General features: G+C 37.8%; 1 protein-coding gene across 9 annotated transcripts in view; it reads right to left on the bottom strand.

The window, feature by feature from the left end:
* Positions 1-22,926, bottom strand: part of PPP2R2C (protein phosphatase 2 regulatory subunit Bgamma) — a 201,576-nt gene that overhangs the window by 98,207 nt on the left and 80,443 nt on the right. Inside the window, exon 2 of one of the 9 annotated variants that reach the window (XM_074865704.1) lies at positions 21,943-21,993. The exons of 5 other annotated variants lie outside the window; for them this stretch is intronic. In XM_074865704.1, coding sequence (XP_074721805.1) covers positions 21,943-21,993 — 51 coding nt within the window. Of the gene's footprint in view, positions 1-1,636; positions 1,788-21,601; positions 21,694-21,942; positions 21,994-22,926 lie in introns of those variants that run through there. 3 more of the 9 variants (XM_074865708.1, XM_074865709.1, XM_074865712.1) reach the window with 3 other exon arrangements.

Below are 22,926 nucleotides of genomic sequence, written 5' to 3'. Positions count from 1 at the left end.
CCCTATCACATACATGATCAGATTTTGTTCTCGTATCAGTAATTCTATTCAACTTATGTAAATGACAATTTATTCTATTTCCCAAAAATAGTTAAATATGCTCTCAAGTGCTTATGACCTTAAGTTAGAATCTGAAAGAATTTTTCCATGCTCCAAGCAGCGTGAAAGAAATTACAAACATGCAGTATTGCAGCAGATTCAGTGACTGAAGGACACAATGGTAAGGCCAGAAAACTAGTGCTTGAGAAAGGTTACGAAATTAAAAAGTAATGGTCATAACGATGGCTCCAGGTGTTTCAAAAGCTTTGGGAGAGAGCAACACAAATGCTCAGAAAGTCAAAGAGAATGCTGCTACTCTATTTCCCTTCATTAACCTAGCAGAAATGCATTACTTGAGCATAAATACTTACATTGTTTTTGTCATAAATTTTATAATGACAAAATAACTCTTTCATAGACAGTGTTATCAGGAATTTTAAAAGTAACTTGAACCACGAGGTTTCTTTGTCTTTAAAAAAAAAAAGAGTACACTGTTTAAGGATACATATCTGCATGTTAGTCCAACTGATAAGTGTCTGAAAGCAACTAACTAATGAGAAGGAAACTCAGTGGTAAGACAGTAGAAACTGTTCCTCCTAGTACATAGTACTGCTGATACAGATAGGGCCCAAGAAAAGTATTACAAAAATATTGAACACAAAAGAGAGCATCTTAGCACAAGCGAAGTATATTCAGTCAAAAACCAATCTGCCTGGTTACAATCCAGTCACAGGAAAACATCTAAACCATCAAATAAATGTGCAGCACACCAAGTCTTTGTTATTACAATGTTCTAATGTAGAACCTTATTCTTTCCCATAGTATGTAGATTTCTGTGCTCAAGAGTTGACCTAGGCAGTTCAAGGTGTTCTGCAAACTAAAGGTGTTTGATTAGTTAATCTCAGAAGCAGCTGTGTTAAACCAGGAATTTAAACCAGATGTATCTACCCAAAAACTCTGCATTATACACAAGGAACAGCATCCCTGTAGAAGTATGTAATATTACCTTCTCTGAGAAACTGTTCACCCCATTATGAAGATGATAAACCACAGCAATGAAGTTAGCTAGTTTGTCCAAGGACACCTGTAGAATTAGTAGCTAAGTAAAAACAAACTTTTTATTTCAGGTCAATGAAAAGTCTGCATCTACACATGGGTTGCTAGTCTAGAAAACAGAGTCAGTACCATTTCATGCTGTTTTCTGCAGTCCAGTTAAAAAATACAGACAAAACAGATAGTGTGTGCAATACAGTTACTCAGCAGGTGAGAAAGAAAAAGGAGAAACAAAGAGAAAGACAAAAGGCTACATGCCTTTACTTTTATTGTAAGTATTTAGGGTTTGCATAATCTTTGGGACATCTCAGACACTAAATAATAACATTTAGAATGTGCAGAATCTACGTGTGCCACTTCCTCTAGGACACAGTTGTTTTCAAAAATTTTTATTCACTGCTTGAAAAGTGACATAATACAATCAATGAACTGTAGACATCTTTATCACATTTGCTTTTTGTGGCTTCCGACGTCCATTGTCATAAGGGCTTCCTGTAACCAGCCAGCTGGGATGAAAGCAAAAATAAGTCATAGGCATCCTTACCTCCGAGTCCATCTCCAGAATCAACCTCATAGATGCTCTCCCCTTCCATGTTGTCTTTAGGACACAGCAGAAAGCAAGATCTTCCTCAAGTGATTTGCTCAGGCTCCAGAAGGAAGCTGAATCCACCCACTCTGCAGCCAGCAGGTGATATCTTTCAAAGAAAAACATAAAAACAAAGCCACTGATCCACTTGTGCTATACAATAGAGAGGTCATTTAATTTCTCCCTTAATCCCCCAACTTTTCCAAACTGTGTGTCAGTTAGTTCTACATCCAATAGCTCAGCTCCCTAAATCAATCTTTTCAGTGGGTATCTGTGCTCCTTTTTACTTGTAAATTCAATTGCCATTCACAGTACAAACCCTCCACCCCATATAAAGAGGTTGCATCAGCCCTGATTCCAGGACTATACTGAGGGGGGAAGCCTCAGTACAAAGCCATGCTTATTCATATGGCCTGACAGGTCTAGGAATGGGCAATATGGAGCAATATACTATCCATCTACAGGATTAGCTCTTCTCCGGCACGCTGTGAGTACTGTGAAACCAAATTACATTCAGGTTGCCAACAGCAACCCAGACTGAAAGCACAGAGATCGCGTGGGTTTGCTTTCTTAAGATTACTCTTTGGATCACTTTAAGCTTAGGTAGAGAGAGCATCTCAGCTGAGCAATGGACTCGATTTTCAGATGAGTGTAAAGAAGAAAAATGGGTGTGGACAAAATACAAAACCCACCTCTTGACCTATTTAAGAGAAAGACAATAAGGGAGCAAAATCTCTTTTCTCTAAACTGAGCCTGAATAGCGAGTTGTTTTTCTATTACTCTGCTCCAGTGTAGTTAGTTTTTACCACTTCCTTCTCTTTTTGAATAAAAGAGAAATAACTCTCAATGAATTAAAAAAAGGAACTAATGAGTTAGGAAACATACACACATCAGTGCCTTTGAGAGGCACAAAAAGACAAAAAGCAATCAGAACAGCATGGAGTTACTACAGTAGTTTTGCAGCAAGCAGAGAACTATCATGTATCAGATGCTCATGATCCAGACAGCAAAGCAAGGATGATGTCCACTGCTCATCCCCCCGTGTAAGATTTGCAATCTGATTATTTTTAAAACAAAGGAAAACAGAAACCAAAAGCCATCCAAAAAGAGCACAGAGGCTTCTTTGCCATAAATGAACTTGGGCAGGCCAAGAACATAAAACATGATGAGATGATCAAGTACATGAATGATGTGATATATAAAACATAGCGCAGGTACCATTAGTAACTTAGAGCTAGTCATGGAGCAATGTCTCCTTGTCAGTTTAAATAAGCAAGTAACAATTAAGCTTTATTTGCAAGTCTGTAGCCTTGTCTTTTGCTTTTCCATGTCATCAGGACTGCATTCAAATTTTCCCATGTCAGTGCATTTTATTGAGAGGATGGACAATGGAAAAAAGTTCTATATTAACATGAACTGCCCTGTATGTTTTGTTCAACTCCCTTCTTCAACTTTCTATCAACAAGAAAGCAATAAATATAAACAACTCTGTATCCAGACACCAAGTAAAAGAAAATCAATAGTTCAAGTACTATGTCATTTTGTTGATAAAAAGAAGGGCATACCTAGAAGCTTCACACCAGAAGACCTCTACTTCTTCAACTTCTTCAAGCATCTCTCAGCATCTGCATGTTTTTGTCGATTTTCCTCTGGTTGAGCCAGTGTAGGTGTATGCCATGTAACAGAGCATGCATGGCACTGCAAAACACTGAGCAGACTTTCCATGGAGTGAAAATTGTAGTATAGCCATCTTACACTGCTGATGTCTCTTCTTAAACTCACATCAGTGATTGAAAGTGTTCTTCTAAATCAGCACTCATGTTTTTCAGAAGGTATGCTACTGCAATTTGCAAAAGACCGAAGACTGAGAAAGGACCCATGATAATGCTGATTTTCAGTGCTGAAGTATCCATTGCAAAAATTTTAGTTTGGTTAAAAAAAATCCATACATTTTATTTTAAAAATATGAAAATACTTACCAAATAAATAACTGGAACACAGCTGTTACAGTATCAATCCCTGGCTGCATACTCACACCTGAAATATGTATGTTCTAACTGCTGATTTAGGATACTCACAAGAACATTAACAATTGTAGTTCTTGTTTATAAAAGCAAATGCCATCAAGCAATGCATATTGGATTCCCATGATCAAAAAAGCTCTACTGTAGATGTCACAGGATTTACTACTATTTTTACTGGACAAATGGGTCAAATGAACAAACAACTGTAATTTGAGAGAGATACCACAACCTTTCAAATTAAATAAATTTTCTTGCAAATTTCCTTTTGGAAAGGTCTTCTTTCTCTGCTCAGATATTCGCACTGCCAACCCTGGGTTTTATGATGACTGTTACAGTCCTCCCGCATGGTAATATGGAAACTGTGTTTGCATAAACTGCTGACCAAAGGGCATTGTGTAATGTCTAAAACTGAACATTCCATTTTTACTCAAATTTTATACCTACATATCTGGAGAAAAAAAATAACCTGTGCCCCACATGAATACCTACTTCTACATCTGCTTAGACACAGGTGTTACACAACTTTATGTGTTCATCCATCTGCAAACAAAAATGTGTGCCCTTATGAAAGATCATGAAGTGTCTCATTTTGCCTTATAGTAATGAACTAAATGAAGTCTGTGTGCCTTTATTAAAACCTGTAAGTGTAGAAAGTAGTGAATGTCAAGATATTCAGTGCATAAGGGTTGATTACTAAAATTAGATGTTAGTATGGTGAAATAATAGCATTTCAGTGCAAGGTTACTGAGACAGTAAGAGGGACCAAAATCTTCATTGCCTAGTTAGAAAATTACTATTATTGTTCTTATGGAAGACTGTGATTAAAAGAAGAGAAGCAGAAGAAAACCTGTTTTAAAATCATTTATTATTTTACATATATTCCTTCTAAAAATAAATTAATTGTTCCTTATTACATGCTTGCTGTCTCTTCCCACTTGGCATCTGTTCAAACGTTGTTTTCAATAGCATTTCACTCACAGTTGAACCTTTTTTTTTGGGAGGGGCTGATGGTGGATACAAAACCCCCTATTGTTCTGTTTCCTGGCTATGAAAACTTTTTAATTAAAAACTGAAAGCAAAATGATGCAGCAATACTGAAATCTAGAGTTGCTCAAATGTAATCACAGCAATGGGGTAACCACAGAGGTAGAATGCTTAGTGCAGAAGTGTCTCACTCTTGGCTCTGAGTTTACCCCTTCTGCTACAGAAAGGAAAACCTGAAACATTTAAAGTTAGCCTTATACAAAGGAAAAATTCCACAGCAGAGAAGCAGCAAAGAATGAGTTATGACTAAAGCTGTTTTAAAACAGATAGGATGCACTAACGAGTTTGATACTTTTTAAATTATAGAGCCTTCAAAACCTGCAGTACAAGAACTCCTTTGGTCACATAGTTTCATTTTTTGGCAGCCTTTGTTTCTTGCTCATCCTTTCCCTTGCTAATACCATAAAGTAGGGTCCCATTTTCTACCATCACACCAGAAAGTAAAGCCACCTGGGACCAAAACATCATTTGGTACTGGCATCTGGTCCTTGATGAAAATGCTATCATGAGGAAAAAAAAAAAAAAAAAAAGCAATGAACATGTTTACTTCAGTTTTGTAATCTGAAGTCTTTGTCAGTTATTGGGAAAGTTGTTTGTGGTGCTGAGGGAACAGCACACAGAAGGAGGCTTAGGAAGAGTCTCAGCAAGGCCGGTTGTTCCCAACTTCTGCCTGAGTGTAGTTTGCAGAACCATCCATGTCAGAGCAAGGCAGCGGGTGTCAGGAAGACGAAGTCAGGAATGCATAACTAGGTACTAACATGATTTTTTTTTTTTCCCCCTCAGAGTGGTTAAAGCAGCCTCACTACTGTTTTAACACATGCCAAGGAGTTATATTCCCAAGATATGCAGACAGGAGAGCGATAGATGAATTCCAGTTATTAGTTGCCTTCTTCAGACCAGCGCCTGACCCCAGGCGCTGTACACTGGGGTGCACAGAACCTGCGTATGCTACCCCTGTACTTGTCATGCAGTGCCACAAACTGGAAGAATCCCCAACCACAGATACAGTGGCGATCTCTAAACTTTACAACCTGCCTGAGTCCAAGAAAGCCCAATCAAATGTAAATGACTGTGGTCCCTTGATCTTTCTGAAATGATCCGGTTAGCTCTCTGGCTGCAGATACTGGATTTGTGGAATTAATCCCCACTAAAGTAACAGAATACTATCACTAGAGCATATGTACATTATGATAACAACGTTTGAAAAAGCACAAATTGTGTCACAATAATCAAAGTACGATAAGAATATTTATATTTACACACTTTAAACCTTTAGGGTTTAATTCTTTAATTAAAGTCAGAAAGATCATAGAGTTTGCTAGATTCCACGTCAAGTGCTAAGATAGCAAACATGCCAGAATTCAAATGCAAAAGGAAGACTGAAGTCACCACAGCAGCACACTTTGCTAAATCAGAGACCACAGCAGTCCCAAACACATGTTGCGAGTGCACTTTTTCAAACAGTATTTTTCACAACAGATTCCTACATAAGCCCAAACTTCCAGACTGCAGCCAGACAGATCTTCCCCAGACGTGCACTGCCGACTCCTGTCCATAAATCTCAGAGGACCTTTTCAGGTAGTTTATAAAAGACCTCCCTCACCTCCCTCCATTCTCTTCTCTCTTTGGAGCACACTGCAGAGGGCACCAATGGCGAGCCTTTTCTGCTCTGTTTGTTTGAAACACCATTTTTTAATGTTTTGCAATGGGTGTCATTGGAGAGTGGTTCCATGTGGAGAACATACTGGGCATGAGAATAGGTGACTGCAGAGACTGGCTTTGCGGGTTTTAGGAAAACATCTGAAGTGAAGGAAGATACAAAAGTATAATACCAGATTTCTAGCACTATTATGTCTTACACCAACCTCATCATAGGAGCAGAATAAAACTGTTCAGTAATTCTTCGATCTAGTTCCCCCACCTTGGGACATGGGTGAAGAGAACAGGAAAAAGAAACGAAAACATGTACTACTACATCTATATAGAGGAGGCTGGTGCCAGATCTATTTCTGAAAAGGTTCTGTTCCTCAAAGTTCACCGTCAGGTGATCTACAATGAATTACCAGCGATATAGCTATACTAGTCCTGTCCCTCTGCAGGCAGCCAACCTCACACAAGGAGTCATGCTCAACTAGTTATTTTTGCTTTCTCTTCACTTCCCCTCATTTGTATAGGGATTTATTCAAAGTTAATGAATCAGTCCAAGATTCTTCATACATATTTAAGTGCTTTACAAAAAAGAAATCTACATTTTGGAAATGGGCAGAAGTCTTGTATTCAGTCAGGCATAACCATGCTTGAGTTAGTCCTGCAGTAATACCCTAACAAGAAGCTTTCCTGACTACCTGACTTGATAATCATAATTCCTTCCTAACAAAGCTTTCAGTGAGACTGTTTTATTATTCAGAGAAAGTCTGAGTTGAATAGATTCACCTCATTTCACCACAAAGCTGCATTTTTTTGAGGTATCTCCATATGGAAATCTCAAGGAAGTCAAAAGGAAGTTCATAATGGACATGGACATTTTAAACACTGACAAAATCCTCAGTTTTCAATACCTCAACATAAGCTCCAACTCAAGATTTTGCAAAATAAGATCAAGTGCTAGCAAAATGGCTAGCTGGGAACAGCCATGAAAGGAGATCCAGGTATTATAATCCTGCAAAATACAGTACAGGGAGAGGATAAGAATCAGTACGAAGAGACGAATGTCACAACTTCCTTCCTCAAAGGATGGATGTTTCCTCAAAACATCCATCTGAATTGGAAAGGAGAGATTTCTATGTTGGAAATACTTCACTTCTGCACATTTTTTTTTTTCTTATCAACGTTTATATTTTCAAGTAACTCCATACCTGTTTTACCTGCCAAACTTTTTTACCGCTCTCATCAAACACAGCACTTTGCTTTCCAGTTGTTTCTCTTTACATATTGTGGCCACTGCGAAGAAAGTTATTTCATGCACTAGTGTGCAACAGGGTTGGCAATTTAGCCTCTATTTTAGGATTACAGAGTACCACAAAACATTTGACATATCTTCCTTGTGGGCCAGTGCTGTGTAGTGTGAACTGTGCACTGCAAAACAAGAATTCCCATCAAGCAAACACAATGCTCTCTGTGAAACAGAAAAATAATTTTGAAATTTGGTTCCTCTGTTAATGGCAGAAACAGTAACTCTGATGTGTGCAGGAACAGCAGAGACCAAGCTAATATTTGTAAAGCCACCTGATGATGTTGATTATGATCTGAAAACATACACTACATATTATGGTTACTGCTCTAGGCGTACTAATTCAAAAACAGAGGGCAGGGACAGGATATTATATCAGAATATTTTCTTTAAAGATGTGTCTAAGAAGTGGATTTCTGTAACTTAACGTTTATTATATAGTTATTAGGAATCTGTGTATTGCAGCAAAGATTCATCAGTTACACATCTTTGACATTTGCAAAAATTGATCACTGTGCACAGTGTAGTAGTTATATCATTACCAACACTAAGCACACCTCAAAAAAACCCCAAACCAAAACCCCACAACCCACAAAGAGCACCTTAAAAAACAATCCAAAACATACCTCCTTGATTTTTAGTGAATTTTCAGTTTACAGACCTTCAGTTTAACAAGATTCTGGGTTTCACATTAGAGACAAAGCTAACAAAATAGCAGATTTTTGTATTTCTAATAGGACTATTTCCAAAGGATAGAAACTGTATTCCATTTTGAAACCCACATTCTTATTATAAATAGCAATGACTCTAGGAGCATATATCAAAACCAAGAAACTAATCAACATAGTGATCAAAACATGATTTGCCAAAAACTGCAGAAAATCTGATTAAAAAAAATAAGGGAGACAAAGTAATAACAAAAAAAGAACAAGCGAAATAAAAAAACACTTCAGTACTAGCATGGTTTTACTTAGATGCTTGCAGCGTAAAACCAATTTGCTTTCCTTCGGTTTTAGCTGAAGGCCTAAATTAAGCATGCAATACATACTTAGAGTATTTTCTCATTTGCTTTAATGTTAATTTTCAAGACAATGTTGAAAAGCTGAATTTATGCCCAGCTGCAGTTTTTATAACCAACCAAGAGAAATTTAGTTTGTATGCTAGAGCAACTGTGGAAATCAATTCTTAATCTATGACCTTGCTTACCGCAGCTTGAAGCCTTGCAATAAATAAATGCCTTGAGCCACAAATAAGAAACATTTGGTGAATCAAAGAGACAAAGAACACAAATCTATATGTGTATATATAGCATTAGAAAGGTCATATAAAATACAATATTGGCTCTTTTCTTGCTCTAACATAATAATGTTTGAAAGGCAGGACACAGTAATTGGCTGCATTAATACCCAGGTGGTGAACAGTCAGGACCACCTATTTTCTTTTCAAATGACAACGTTCATCCTTTTAGAGGACTCCTTGTAGCCTGCCTGTTTTTTTACTATGGACAATGCTTAGAAATACAGAATCTCTGAAAAATACCTATTTTCATTGTCCTAGCATATGCAAAGTCTTTCTCTAATGCACATGTAAGCTTTCTTGTGAAATTGCTCAGTGTTTCATCACTAACAGGAAAAAAAAATGCCAGAGCTCACATGTTAACCTGCACTTAGTCACAACTACCCTTCTTTCTAAGCTGAATCTCTCAAATCCTCACCCTATATATTATTACTTATTTCTCACAGGAGTACAAGCTAAAAAAAAAAAAAGCACCTATGTTTCATTATTAATATTTTACAATTACAATTCACAGAATATTCCTGTAAGCAAACCTGTACCTCTTTAAAAACACACCTTACATTCTTGAGGTATTTGATAGACTGTAGAATTTAAAATCAAGTTGTACAAAATAGCACTAATTCAGTTAATTTTCCTCTATTAATTGTCTCCTTCCTGTTATGCTGGAATTTTCAAATGTGACTGTGACTGACACTCCTTTTTAGATTAGCACGGCATTATTAGTTTGCACAGCAGGTGACGAAAGTAACTGATGGGAAGGTTTCCCTTATTTTAATAAAGGACGTAATCTAACATGAAATAAAAGAATTTGGGGATTCATAATTACCCTGGAATTGGAATTTTACATAGAAACCAAATCAGAAAAAGACTTGCTTTCTTTAATGTAATGAAAGTTTTAGTCAATGTAGATCATTAGGTCCTTTCTAATGCTACATTTTCACAACACCGTGTAACATGTTGTGATCAGTCAGTGAAAGTTTTCCCTTCAACATAAATAGAAAAGATCTAGAACCAAATGGAAACACCCTTTTCAGTTCTTAATAAAAATCACAGCTGCAGCATACAAAAGAATATATTTGTACTCTTGTGGCTTTCAGGCATGAATGTCAGGTGCCAACACTCCCTGTCCAGGATGGAGAAGGATATCACACCTCCTGGTATGGGACAGAATTTGGAACAATTCTCAGAATACTTGACCAAGCAGTCAGTATACAGCTGTGTGTACACAATTTGAAAAGACAAGATACACTTCTCTTATTGTAACATCAACTTTGGTTTTTTTTATATTAGATCATGATTTTCACTGAAAGGGCACTGAACAGAAGAACAGCTTAATCCATTTTCGTTTTCTTTAGTGTCTCCAGTAACTGCAAACCAGCTACTGAAAGACAGGGTAAACATCTTGGGTTTACAGTCTGTGGAACAGGGCAAAATAAAGTAAAAGAATGAGATTGAGGGAGCCAGTAATAAGTCATAGTCCATTTCATTTATTTTTAACTACTTTTAACTTCTTCCTCACTGGAAGCCTTTAAAGAACTAACAAGTCACTTATTTTGGAACCAGAATTGTCATCTGATTTAGGGAGGAAAGATTAATTAGTAATTAATTATACTGCTCACAAGCATCATGCTTCTTGGGAGCACCCAGTCTGGGACAGTACTGATAAAACAAAAAATGCCATCAGAGTTAAAACTCAATTTACACTGAAATTACTTGGCTCATCCTACTTATTTCTACCTATGAGCATAGGCATACCCAACTAATATCCAAAAAACAATGCAGGAGACTTCTGAACTCCTTCAAGGAAACATGACCTTTTGTCCTCAAGGCATGGACTTATTCCAGACTAAAGGCAAATTTTGTGGAAGTCAAAAGTCACCCTTAGTCTGGAAAGGCTAAGGAAGATGTCAAGTACTTATTGGTCAGAACTGAAGTCTAGAAATAGAGGAGAAACTATCACATTCCAGACGCACACAATGCTTTCATACTGAAAAAAAACTGTGCTTGAGCCTACCCCAGACCAGACTAATCTTACCAACAGCTAAAGCAGAGCAGGACAAAGTCCGATTTTGCACATGCTTTTCCATAGCCCAAGAGCAGGAATTTTAGCTTGGTAATGACCTGTGTTTTGCACCTAGCTGGAGAGAACTCACATTCCAAACCAAAGTCTCTCGGGTAATAGCAGTATTTTACAGGTATAAAAGCATATGCAGTTCCCAGATTTCCAATGCGAATAGCATTAACCGGACCTCTCCGCAGCTGTTTGTGGGAATAGGCAGGTATGAGCACAGCAGCTGCAGAAGTTGGGAAACCTGCACAGCAAGCCTTCCTGAGAGGCTGTCCTCTGCACAGTCTGGAGTAGCCCTCACTAACTTTGAGACCCTCTCCTCCCTACCCAACTCCACCTGCTATGTCCTATCTCCATTTTATATTAGTTTTCATGTTACAGTCTTAAAGACAGTTTGTTCTAACTGCAGGAGAGTTGGCTGGTGTATTAATTTGGGTTAGAGGAAAATACTTTCCCACCAACAAAACAACAAATTTACACTACAATGTGCAGCTGATTATAACCAACGACCCTTACAAAACAATTTAAGATTCGGTATTTGTGAAACAAAGCAATGTTGCTGATGCTGCACTGATGGCTTTGTATCAGCATAAATGACTAATTACTTTAATCAGGAAGCTCAAAAGATAATGAACTTGATTTATTATAAATACAGGGGCTTGCCCTCTTATAAAAATTACTTGCTCTGCAGTTCAGGACGCATATTGATTTATGGCACTATTTGTAATTCTCTTATTTTTTATTTTAACATTTAATAATAGGTGAAAAATGAATTAAAAGTAAACCAGAGCAAGACACGTTCCCAATATAATTGCATTCAATTCCACAGCAATACTCATACATTATCTATATCCTAATATTTCATTAATAGTAAAGATACAAAAGCATTTTGAAAAACATGCAGAGAGTAAAAGATTAATTGGCCAAGATTACATAAAGAGTGAATATTCTTGCCTTTCTCATACGTGACTGTTCATTATTTAGTGACACCTGACATCTGTTGCTGAGACCAGCTGAACACAATTCAAATACAGTTTAGCTAGGAGTAACAGAGAGTCTAAAAAAATCTCTGAAGATAGATTATGAATCAATTATGGCATAGGATCCCATCAGAGGCGGGGGGAGGGGGCAGGGGGAGAGAGAAAGACACTGAATCTACCTGGGGTCTGGTAGTGGACAAGCAAATATCTTAACATCTTTGCTGCAAAGCCACTTTGGAAAGCACTTTGCTCTCCCCTGGCCCCTGCACCACCAATCCTTTACCTCACCTAAGGGCGATTTATGGACAGAAAGAGCACTTATTAAGGCATGTCAGGTCCCCATGGCAAGGTTTAAAGACTTATTGCACTACATTCAAACTACACAATACATTACAAATTTTTACAGTACATACCTTTTAAATAAACACAGAAAACATCCATGTCTAATCTACTTACACTAAGATTAAATTGCTTAGGACTCTCTGATCCACCTTAAGTTCTCCAAATTTGTCCAGATAAGATGACTGCCATGGGTTCCTTCTTTCTGCAAGTTTATATTGCAGATATTTGAGGAACCTGCAGGTGAGTTTCTATACATTCTGCTGCATGGGTGAAGGGAAAACCAGCATTCCAGAGATCAGAAGAAACATTTCTCGTAGTTCACTGGTAACCAGCAAAGTTCTCTAGCTTAAGTTTTTGGGGTAATCGCTGGAGCCCCAAGGTGTCCATGAAGACTGTCACACAACTGCGTGAGTATGAGTATAATTGCTCAGTCAGTTATTACAGCAGTAATTATTATTGTTGCATCAGTATGTGCAGAAAACAGTGATTAAGGGCAACGTAAGAATATTTTCAACATGAACAATTTTCATAGATGGGAAGATCTGCTTGATCTGACTTCCACTCTGAACTCAGCTAAAACAAACTGTATTCCTCAGGGCACTGCAACAAACAGATTATCATCAAATAAAGACACTTGGCAGCCAGGTTCATATTACAGCTGCTTCTTGTGCTGACCAGCACAGTCACCACGACCTCATGTTCCCCCTGTTTTAATATATCCTCACACTGTCTCTTGTCTCATACTTAACACTAACATTTCTCCAGGCAGAAACCACCTCCTTCTTGTGTTTACAGAACCAGCTGTGCCTAGTGACTCTTAGTGTATAAATAACAAGAAAGATATAAATCTGATCATGATTTATGGGCAGAGAGCTGAACATAATTATATCTCTGCATTATCAAAGTCAATGGAAATTTTTATTCTTGAAGCTAGGGGCTTTCCTATTGTATCATCATGGTTGGTATCTTCTTGGTACCAATCTTCTTTCACATAAAAACTTTTTTTTAGTCACCCATCAATTCTGATACCTTGCAGTTATTATCACAACCATGTAAAATGGGAGTAAGGGTGGTATTTTCACCAGCACTTTCGTCAAATAATCTCTTTCTATCAAGCATTTCTTCCAGGCCCAGTAGATCACAGAGAAAGTCCCAGAATTCAGATTACTGCAGTTTGGAAGATATTAATCAAAAGATTACAAAATGACATCTGCTTTGGTCCATGAGGGGCACATGGGACCAACCTCTGCTATATTCTGTAACCACTCACTGATGATCAGACATCCACAGTATTAGAGGTCAGGCAGAGGCAAGTGTTCAGGGGAGAATTTGGAACAAACTAAAAAAGAATGAGGAATATAAATTCAAAGATAATGTGACATAAAGAGGAATTCTTACCCACAAAATGAAATTCCACTATTTTATACAAAAAACCCATTAATTATTAAACAGATATCCATTGGTTAAATCTGGGTTATGTATAGAACTATTATGGCAGAGAGTAGTGCTACAGAGCAGTATCTACTGGCATCATGAAAATTATTCCAACCTGCAAAAATCTTTCAATTGAGTTTATGTTTCAGAAGGAAATTGTTTTGAACAGAAATTTTACATTAAAGCTTATATTTTAAAAAGTACCTCTGTTGTTTCAGAGAAGCATTAAGACTGGAAATTCACTGTTCCAGGCATTTATTTAGTAACAATCATTTAATTTCATATTTTGTTATGTTTGACAACTCTCATGGGGAACTAAACACTTTCCTCTGCAGCTACTGTGATTACTGTGAGAAAAATATGAAATAACTTTGAAAACGATAGATCAGGTTCACTGGCAGCCTGGTTCTGCTGAGCTCAGCAAGGAGGTTGCCCAGTATCTTTACTGGTGCAGTCACTCCTGGAGGCTACTCTGACTTGCACTTGCTGGCAGAAGTCCCTAAAGGGCCATCTGCCAGCAAGAACGGGGCAGGGGCTGGGGCGGCGGAATCATTCATGTGCACACTCAAGTACTGCCAAGTCTGTCCCAATTCTCAAATAGAAGCTACCAAAAGCAAGATTTAAGACTTTAGTATGCCAACTTTACCTGCTGTGGAGTCCTTAATATAGAAGCACTTCACCAGAAGAGACAAAGAGAGTCCATAAAGAGAAGGAAGAGGAGAAAACTGAACAGATAAAAGAATTTATCTTTTATATTCAGAATATTATGGTTATGGGCCACAGAACCATGGTCAATGTTACCAAGCACTGCAGGTTAACTATACTGAAATGATGTGTTTATGAAAGGCTTATTGGGAAGGCAGGGGGGTGGAAAGTGTCAAATATACACAACAGATGTGTGCACACTAAGCTCCTATCTTCAAAATTGCTGCTACACATCTATTTATTTAACTTATTACTACAGAAACCCATAACAATCCTAAAGCATTCAAAATAGGAGACGCATGGCAGAGCAGCCTATGTTTCAATAACAGAACATGCTGTTACCCTCAATCAGATTTTAAAGAGGCAGATCAAAGAGAAAACACTTAAATGCAAGACCTTACTCTGATTTCAGGAAAGAAAAAAAGCATATATTGCAAATGCATAGATATATATCTTTTACATATATATACATTTGCAAAGTTAGAGGTTCACTGTCTTAGCCTGTCCTGCTATGTGTACCCATTCCCACCCTCATAATTTTGTTTTTCTGTAAAATGCACCCTTGCAGGCATCAACTTGTATGGAAGGGCAAGAGCTGTTCTGTGCTGGGTCAGAGCAGATGCAGTACATACCACCAGAGTTGTCTGTATACTATGCTTTCTCAAGCATACTCATAAGGCTCCTTTTTTTCCTTCTTCCTTTGCTATTTCTACTGAAAGCATGGCTGTGCACGATCAGCACTTCCCGCCTCTGTGGTACTGGCCAAGGAGTAGGGTGATCCTAAATGAGAACACCCTACAGCTTTACTATTATGACCTCACCTTCCTTCCCCTTCCCACTATTCATCACATATTTTTAAGTCACATCTAACAATTAGATAATACTCAGTCTTAGATGCTGCCCATGGAAATCTTCACTTAGCTGAAATTACTAATACTGACTTCAGTGAAATGTTTGGTTTCATACCACAGTGCTCTCTGCCTTCTAGCACAACACTGGATCTTGTAAATAGGTGAGCAACAGAGTGTTTTTTCCCCCCTATCACCAAATGTTCAGTTGAGATTTTAGGTTTACTTGGCTCATGGAAAGAAAGAAAAAGACATACTTTGCTGTCCAGGTGAAGCACAGCGTAACTGGTCACACGCTCTGTGTAGGTGATGCAAACAAGATCGCCTGTTCTACAAAAAAAAAAATTCTAACCTAAACTCTAAGCCCTAGTCAGGTGAGAAATAGATCTGCTCACTGGCACTGTTTATAAATCTTTCCAGGATGGGAGAGGTTTTGGTTTTGTTTTACAGTGCCTTGTTTTTTGTTGATACCAATCACTCCTTCACTTCCATTCCCATGCACTCCATTTCCATGCAGTTCTACAGCTAGCTGCCTGAAACAGCAGTTCAGCTGTTCAGACTTGTACTGCAAAACTGAGCCTGTAAACAGAGAAGACTTTTTCTGTATCTAATATTAAAACAGTAACATTTCATTCATTCATGTCCTGTTCCTATGGAAAGCAGTCAATGCATAGAACCGATGTCTACAACACAGCCTCATCTATAAGCAGAGTTTCAGCACACAGACCCTGTATAACCAAGCTAACAGCACAAGCAACATAGTATGAATATAAGGAAGAAAAATACCATCATGAGGGAAATAGTAGAAAATAATGATCTCTATCAGTGTGAAACCAGCAGCACCACGGACTGAAAAATTTTATTACTTGCTGGCAAGGCACAACCCAATTTGTCTTCCAGCTTCTTTTACCTGTGTTCATCACAAGTGTTCAGCTCAAAGACAGCATGAGATGTGTTTTGAACTTGTGTCAGAGTCCTCTACAAGCTACAAGAAAACAGACACTTGCACCGCCCACAGCAACTGAGATTACTCCAAACAAGAAATCCGTATACACTTACTATGAGGTTTAAGGGTAGAGGTAAATTCACAGTGCGCTTGGCACAGTCACTGCACAGTCAGCTGTATAATAAGTAGGACAGGCAAAATACACAGGCCGTAACATCACTTTTCTTCTGCACAAGCATTTAGCTGAAAGGATATTTTACGGGGAGGGGAGGCAGGGAAGAAGCGGGGAGGGGGTAGCAGAAGCATCGGCATTAATCTAGCAGCAGCCTCCCCATAGGGCCCCCAAAGGTCTTCCAGTGTCCTCTGCCCCATCAGGGACAGCACAAGCCACCAGGCAGAACTGGAGCAGGAGACGACCCTGAATTAATTGCTTCCAAACAGACCTTCAAACTATTCCCAACCATTCAGAACTGGGCATCCATTCCTCAATTTAAAACAAGCAAACAAAGAAGACCCAACTCAAAAACCCCCCAAAAAAACACAACCAAAAAACCTCTTCACAATTAAACTTTCCACTTCCATGGATTCTTTTGTATGTTTTTTCATAGTTCTGGAGGTTGAAGAATACTGTCTAATCATGCTCCCCTTGACATAAACAGGCAGCATTTACTCCAGCACTCCTACAACAGTGTAGTGCGAGCTAGCACTGAGACTCCTTCCTCAAAAAATTACAACAGTGGTGTAAACACTACTAATAAAAATATTTTGGAGTTTTCAAATAAAACACCTGTTATCCAGAGTAAATGTTTTCATTATAAATTTCCCTTTACTGCTCCCATCCTAGAGAACAAACAGGATGTTGTTATCGCTGCAACCTGGTCACAAACTGCCAGAATACATTGTCTCATTCTCTCCTACTTAATTAGAAAAAAAATAAGCTTTTTTTTTTTTCTTTTGACAAACCACAGAGCAATATAAATGACACTATGTCATTCAGCATTCCACACAGATATCCACACATAAGATCTGGTAGACAGTGTTACAGAAAACCATCTAAATTCCAGACATTTTTGCCCTAGGATTCCAGCTAACATCTCAAATATTTTTTTTCCTGGAAGTTCAGATCAATTCCCTTCACACTTTTTTTTTTATTACAGATAAATTTTAATCAATCCCTTAATTTTTGTTAAAGTGCTTATTAAGATCCACATCCTTTAAAAATAAATCAAGTTTTCTTTTTCCTGAAGCACATTCTTAATACTAAAAAAACACACCTCACTTCCTAATTTGCTTCATCTACCTAAAAGGGTCTAAAGTATTTGATCAAGTGAAAGAAAGTACAAAAATCCACAGCCTTCTGGTGCAACAGCCATTAGAGTGCAGGAGAAATTCTCTATCAACTGCAAATGTAGAGTAGAGCCTAAGAAAAAAACTGAAAATAGTATTTAAGAGCAAACAAACGTTCCCTTTGCTCCACAAAATCTCACAATTCTAGGGTCTCAGTATTTGTTTTGTTCACTTTTAATTTGCTGCATACTAAAGTAGAAAAAAACTCTACTGAAAATTTAGATTCCAACAACCTCAACACTCTTGAGCTGTAAGGTCTCACTAGTCTTCCTAGGAACAGAATGACAAAAACCAAAACCACTTTACATGGGGTTTCATGGCTGACCTGAGAGTTTGTCTTTTAGGAAAATTCAACTTGTTTCTGAGTTAGGTCTTTATAGACAGCAGAGGATGACAGGTACTTCATTGTATTTGTAATTACGATAATCAGATGGCACTCTCATAAGGCCTCTGAAAGACGATTTACATTCTGTATCACCTTTTCATTTTTGTCTGCATACCTCATCCTGTGCTTTCAGTAATTTCACTGTTGAACTGTTTTCAACATTGAGTTCAAATACTCTGCTACAAGATTAAAGGTGACACTCTCAAAAGCAATTTGAATGTGCCTGAATTTCATAGATTCTCAAATAAAAATAATTAAATGGGTCAAATTGTTATTGTGGGATTTGGTGGACTATTTCCTTAGTTGTTTCTTGCACAGAGACCACTATAAATATGTATTTCCTTATTATTTGCATTACAGGAGTATCCAAAGTCTCAGGCAGGGTTGGGTTTCTGTGTGCAAACACAAAAGTGCATTTCCTGCCCTGTAAGAGTTCACAGCACTGGCAATGATCCTGCAATGAGTTCCATGTGTGCCAACACTGGAACCTTTACAGATGCCATAGTAACGCTGCAGACTGCTAGGAATTAAAGAAATATATAAACAAACATTTTTCATATACACTGTTATACAGCTGTTGATCAATAACAATACCCTGGTCACTAATGACATTGGCTGCACAAAAACTGCCATGAGGCTGAATGGAGGGTAAAACTTAGTCCTTCATGAAACCTTAAGACAGGTGACAAATTCTTTCCTAAGATCACAGTAATACTAAACAGTAACCTGTTCAGAGCCTATGATAACTACGTGGTAAACCTACGAAATCAGCTGCACAGTCTGGTATCTAAGTAGTGAGTTTTCATTTCCAATAGCTTTGGTACTTTAGCCTCCCTTTTACTTAGAGACATCAGTGACAAAGTTCTGATTAGAAGGAACTTCCTTCTGCTGCATCTCTGTCATTTATTTTTAGAAGTCCGGTGCTAACACATGAAACATTTCTAAGTGCATCAAATAAACACTTCCTTTTGAACAATCTAACATTACACCATTCCTTCCAGATCATCACACACAGTCTGATGTACTCCACCCTAGCTCCAAACCTGCTAGGGAAATGCTTTTCAAGAGATACCTCCAGAAGACTGGGAATAAGCAAAGTCCCTTCTGAATCACCTATAGATAAATACAGATCTAGATTATTCTCACAGAGGGAAAGACAAAAAAGAAACAAATAACATTTTAGCATGGGGGTTTCCCAACTGTGACCATGAATGGTCCACACATTATTCAGTATGAACATAGTGTTGTTTATTCCTTGTTTGCAACCTCAGCCTCTGACACTTGACCCAAAATTCTAGACATGTCCCTTAAACACTGCTCTTATCTAGTGGTCAGTGAGAAAAATGAGTCTGTGCATTGAGCCTGAAGCCTCAAACCAACTCACTGTAATTCAGGAAAGATATTTATATACTCTCTCCAAGGACTGATTTAACTTTCCTCTACTTCCAGCCCTGGACACAACCAGGAAAGCTATACAATCACTAGGATATAACTGGAGGTAAAGAAAGGGTGATAAAACCGAAGCTTTTAAGATAGGGATCTATAACTACAAACATAATGCTGAAGCCTTTTCTCATGTGACCAGACATAGTGGAATAAACAGATTTACTTCTACAAGTTAGGACTCCAGGATCAAGGTTACGAGGATTATCCTGCTCTGGGTAGTACGTTGTTTTACAAGTATGCTCTTTTAGATCACCATTATTCAATGTAAATATGCAGAAAATTCAGATTCTGTATTAATTACAATTCAAAGAAATCATACGCAGAGAAAGAAAGATGAATGTGGTATGAATAAAATACAGCGTGAAGAAAATGGTCTCTGATTATTCTTTTGTGTTTGTACTGACAAGGATTTAACTGTATTTTTGTACTTGAATTTAAAATAAAGTCTATTATTAAAAAAAGTTTACTTGTGATAAGGTATATAATTATCTTCAAAGATTTACGTGGCATAGAGGTAGGTTTGAGCTGAAATTCTGGAGTCAGTTCACACAGGTGTGTGGGAGACCAGCTCTGGACCTCTCCTCGGCTTTGTCAGCAACAGTAAGAGATTAGCAATCCACACTGCATTCAAATGATGGAAAAATCAAATCCACGTGATTTATTGACACCACACAAACATTAAGTAAGGTGACTTATTAGCAAATATGGCTAATATTATACTACCTAATGCCATGTATTGTCATGACAAGGATCCTCAAACTGTTCTTCACTTAAAACAAAATTTATGGATTGGTCCCAAATTACTTCCCAACAGGACTCTATCAATCATTTTAATTATGAAACAAATCCTGTATCCCTTGCTACCCTGACAAAAAAGAAGTCATGAACTGTTTTACCTGTATATGGAATAACTACTATTCTGATTGATATCCTCTAAAGTAAAAAACACAAGAAATCCCTTCAGGAAGTCTATTCTGGTTAGGAAAATTAACTCTTCTTATTCTAGGTCTTGCGGAAACAGCCAGGAATAATACTAAATTTATACAGTTACTTAATTATACTACGTTCTCTTCTTATCATTCCTGTTTACAAACAGCCATAGAAGCAGAGTTAAACAGACTTACGGGCCTCAACTACAAGTGACAATCAAGTTGTTGCAAATCCTTCACACAGCATCTGAAGTTACAAAAGTAATTCACCATAACCTAACAGCCTTGCTAAGCCTTTGTTTCCATTTTCTCAATTGTATTTCTATATTCAAGAGATGTAAATTTGGCTGAAAACAGAATACTCCTCACTGTATTTGAAGCATGTAGTACTTAAACAAAACCAGGAAAGTATACAAGAATTGATTTGCCAAACTTGTGAGCACTCATTTTCGTTCTGAAAACTTGCATCAGTCATATTAATTCCTCTCATATAATTTATCACCTATCTTCTGGATTAGAAGACAACCATCTATTGTAACCACAATACATACCCATTACTTTCATAAAGTGTAGATTTCATTAATTATAAAATAATCTAAAAAAGAACATTAATTTACCAGCTTAATTGGTGTTAATATCTAAATTACATAGTAATTATGAAAAGAGAAAATGTTAAGATACGGCTTTACAACAGAAAGCTCATAGTTCATTTAGATATTGGAAACCAACATTCACTTTCTTATCAATTTTTGGTGCGTTTCAAAGCATGCCTTCTGGTCTAGTGCTCTAAAGCTCCTTTTGCACACATGGCTGCCACCAGTAACTGCTTTTCTGCATCACATTTACAGCCAGACTGCATTCAGTTATTCGCATGCTACTTTGTAGACGTGTACATGAAGCATTGACAAAGTCTCTGAAGACAAAACAGTGCAAAAAGAAAAAAAAAAATGCAAAAGTGCCATCCAACCACAAAGAAATATCAAAACGTACAGCAGTCAAGCAGAATAATGCAACCTCAACGAATCCAGCCCACGCCGCTTTACGGTACATTAAGTGATTATCTGTTAGACTGGTGGTTCATTCAAGACAAGAGGTCAGTCTCCATCCAACAGCCTGTCCTGCAAGAACCACTGCCTGGCAGCAATAACTGCATGGACAGAGACTCTTCCACCCACTCACCTCCAGAAGTGACCTCTTCAGAACTGGGTTGAGGAACATTGGCAGGACAATGTGGGGAAGCTTGCATTGCTGCCGCCCTTGCTATACCTGTCCTGTGGAGAAATAGAGGACTTAATTTCCAGGGCTGTCAGTCAGCACCTTCCACATTACAAGTGAAGGAAAAAGAAATGAATTTGACAATGCCTGCTTCAAGCAAGTACATTTTGGGGTGTAGTGAAGAACCCCCATTTTCTACTGAAGTATGTGGGTTGCTTTCACATCTTCTGTGGAGCTCCATTAGTCTGCCTGGCCAGCGAGCTGGATTCTTTGGTTCATGAGTTGATGATGCTCTTGCCAGTTACCTATATAGCAAGCTGGGATATGGCCATTGGCAATCAACTTAACTAGACAGCCTAAATAAAATAAATAAGAAAATTAATCTCTCAGCTCTGATGTGAACAAGTACTTGCCACTGAGTAGCTCTCTCGCTTCTACCTCCCTTTCAAAATGGCAAGTTTCTTAGTCTGCTCTTTACACATTTCCTTTACAGAAACCATTACCATATGAATTACCTAACAGAGAAGCAGTTCTTTTGCTTCTCCTGTCTCACCCATTCCACAGAGGCATTTTATTTTACCTCCACATTAATCTAAACAGGGTTACAAGAAGAATCTATGTTAACAAAGACAACTTTTAAAGGAAAAAAGGAAACTTTCCACTATCCTCATGGTTTCCAGCTAGGACAATGGTTTTCAGCCACCAGTTCTTAGTGTGACACATACAAATGATTTGGATATACCAAAGTGCAGTCCATTAGAGAGAGAAAGAGACCAAAAAAAAAACCTCTATCTGAAATACATGAATAAATAATTCTTTTGAGTGTGGTGATGAATGCAATGTTTTACAATTTCAAAACCAGTTCTCTAAAGCCTTATTAAAACAAGTGTGTTTGCTTCCCAAAGTGATGTCGGTGTATCTTTCAGGAGTACCGTGATGTTTTTTGTTGGAGGAAATGTCAAGTTTAGACACAGGGTTGGAAGTCCACTTTATTCTGGTAGGAGTGTGCACTGAATACTGATGTTCATAGGCAGGAACAATTTCCAATAATTAATTGGAAACATATCAGCCTTCATTGCATTTGCTTAACTTTGGTCAACAGCAACGTTAATCTTGCAAGTGAATTGAGAGACAAGACAAAGCCTGCACATGTGAGGTTTATATATAATTCAGAACTGCTGAAAAGCATGGAAAGCAAGCCAAGAAAATCATGATTATAAAAATATGGCAGAGGAACCCTATTAGGGGAAAAAAAACCCAATACCAACTCAACTTTCATTGTATCAATT

Source organism: Strix uralensis, chromosome 4 (assembly GCF_047716275.1).
Source record: "Strix uralensis isolate ZFMK-TIS-50842 chromosome 4, bStrUra1, whole genome shotgun sequence".
Taxonomy (NCBI): Eukaryota; Metazoa; Chordata; class Aves; order Strigiformes; family Strigidae; genus Strix; species Strix uralensis.
This window is presented reverse-complemented; position numbering and strand designations above follow the sequence as displayed.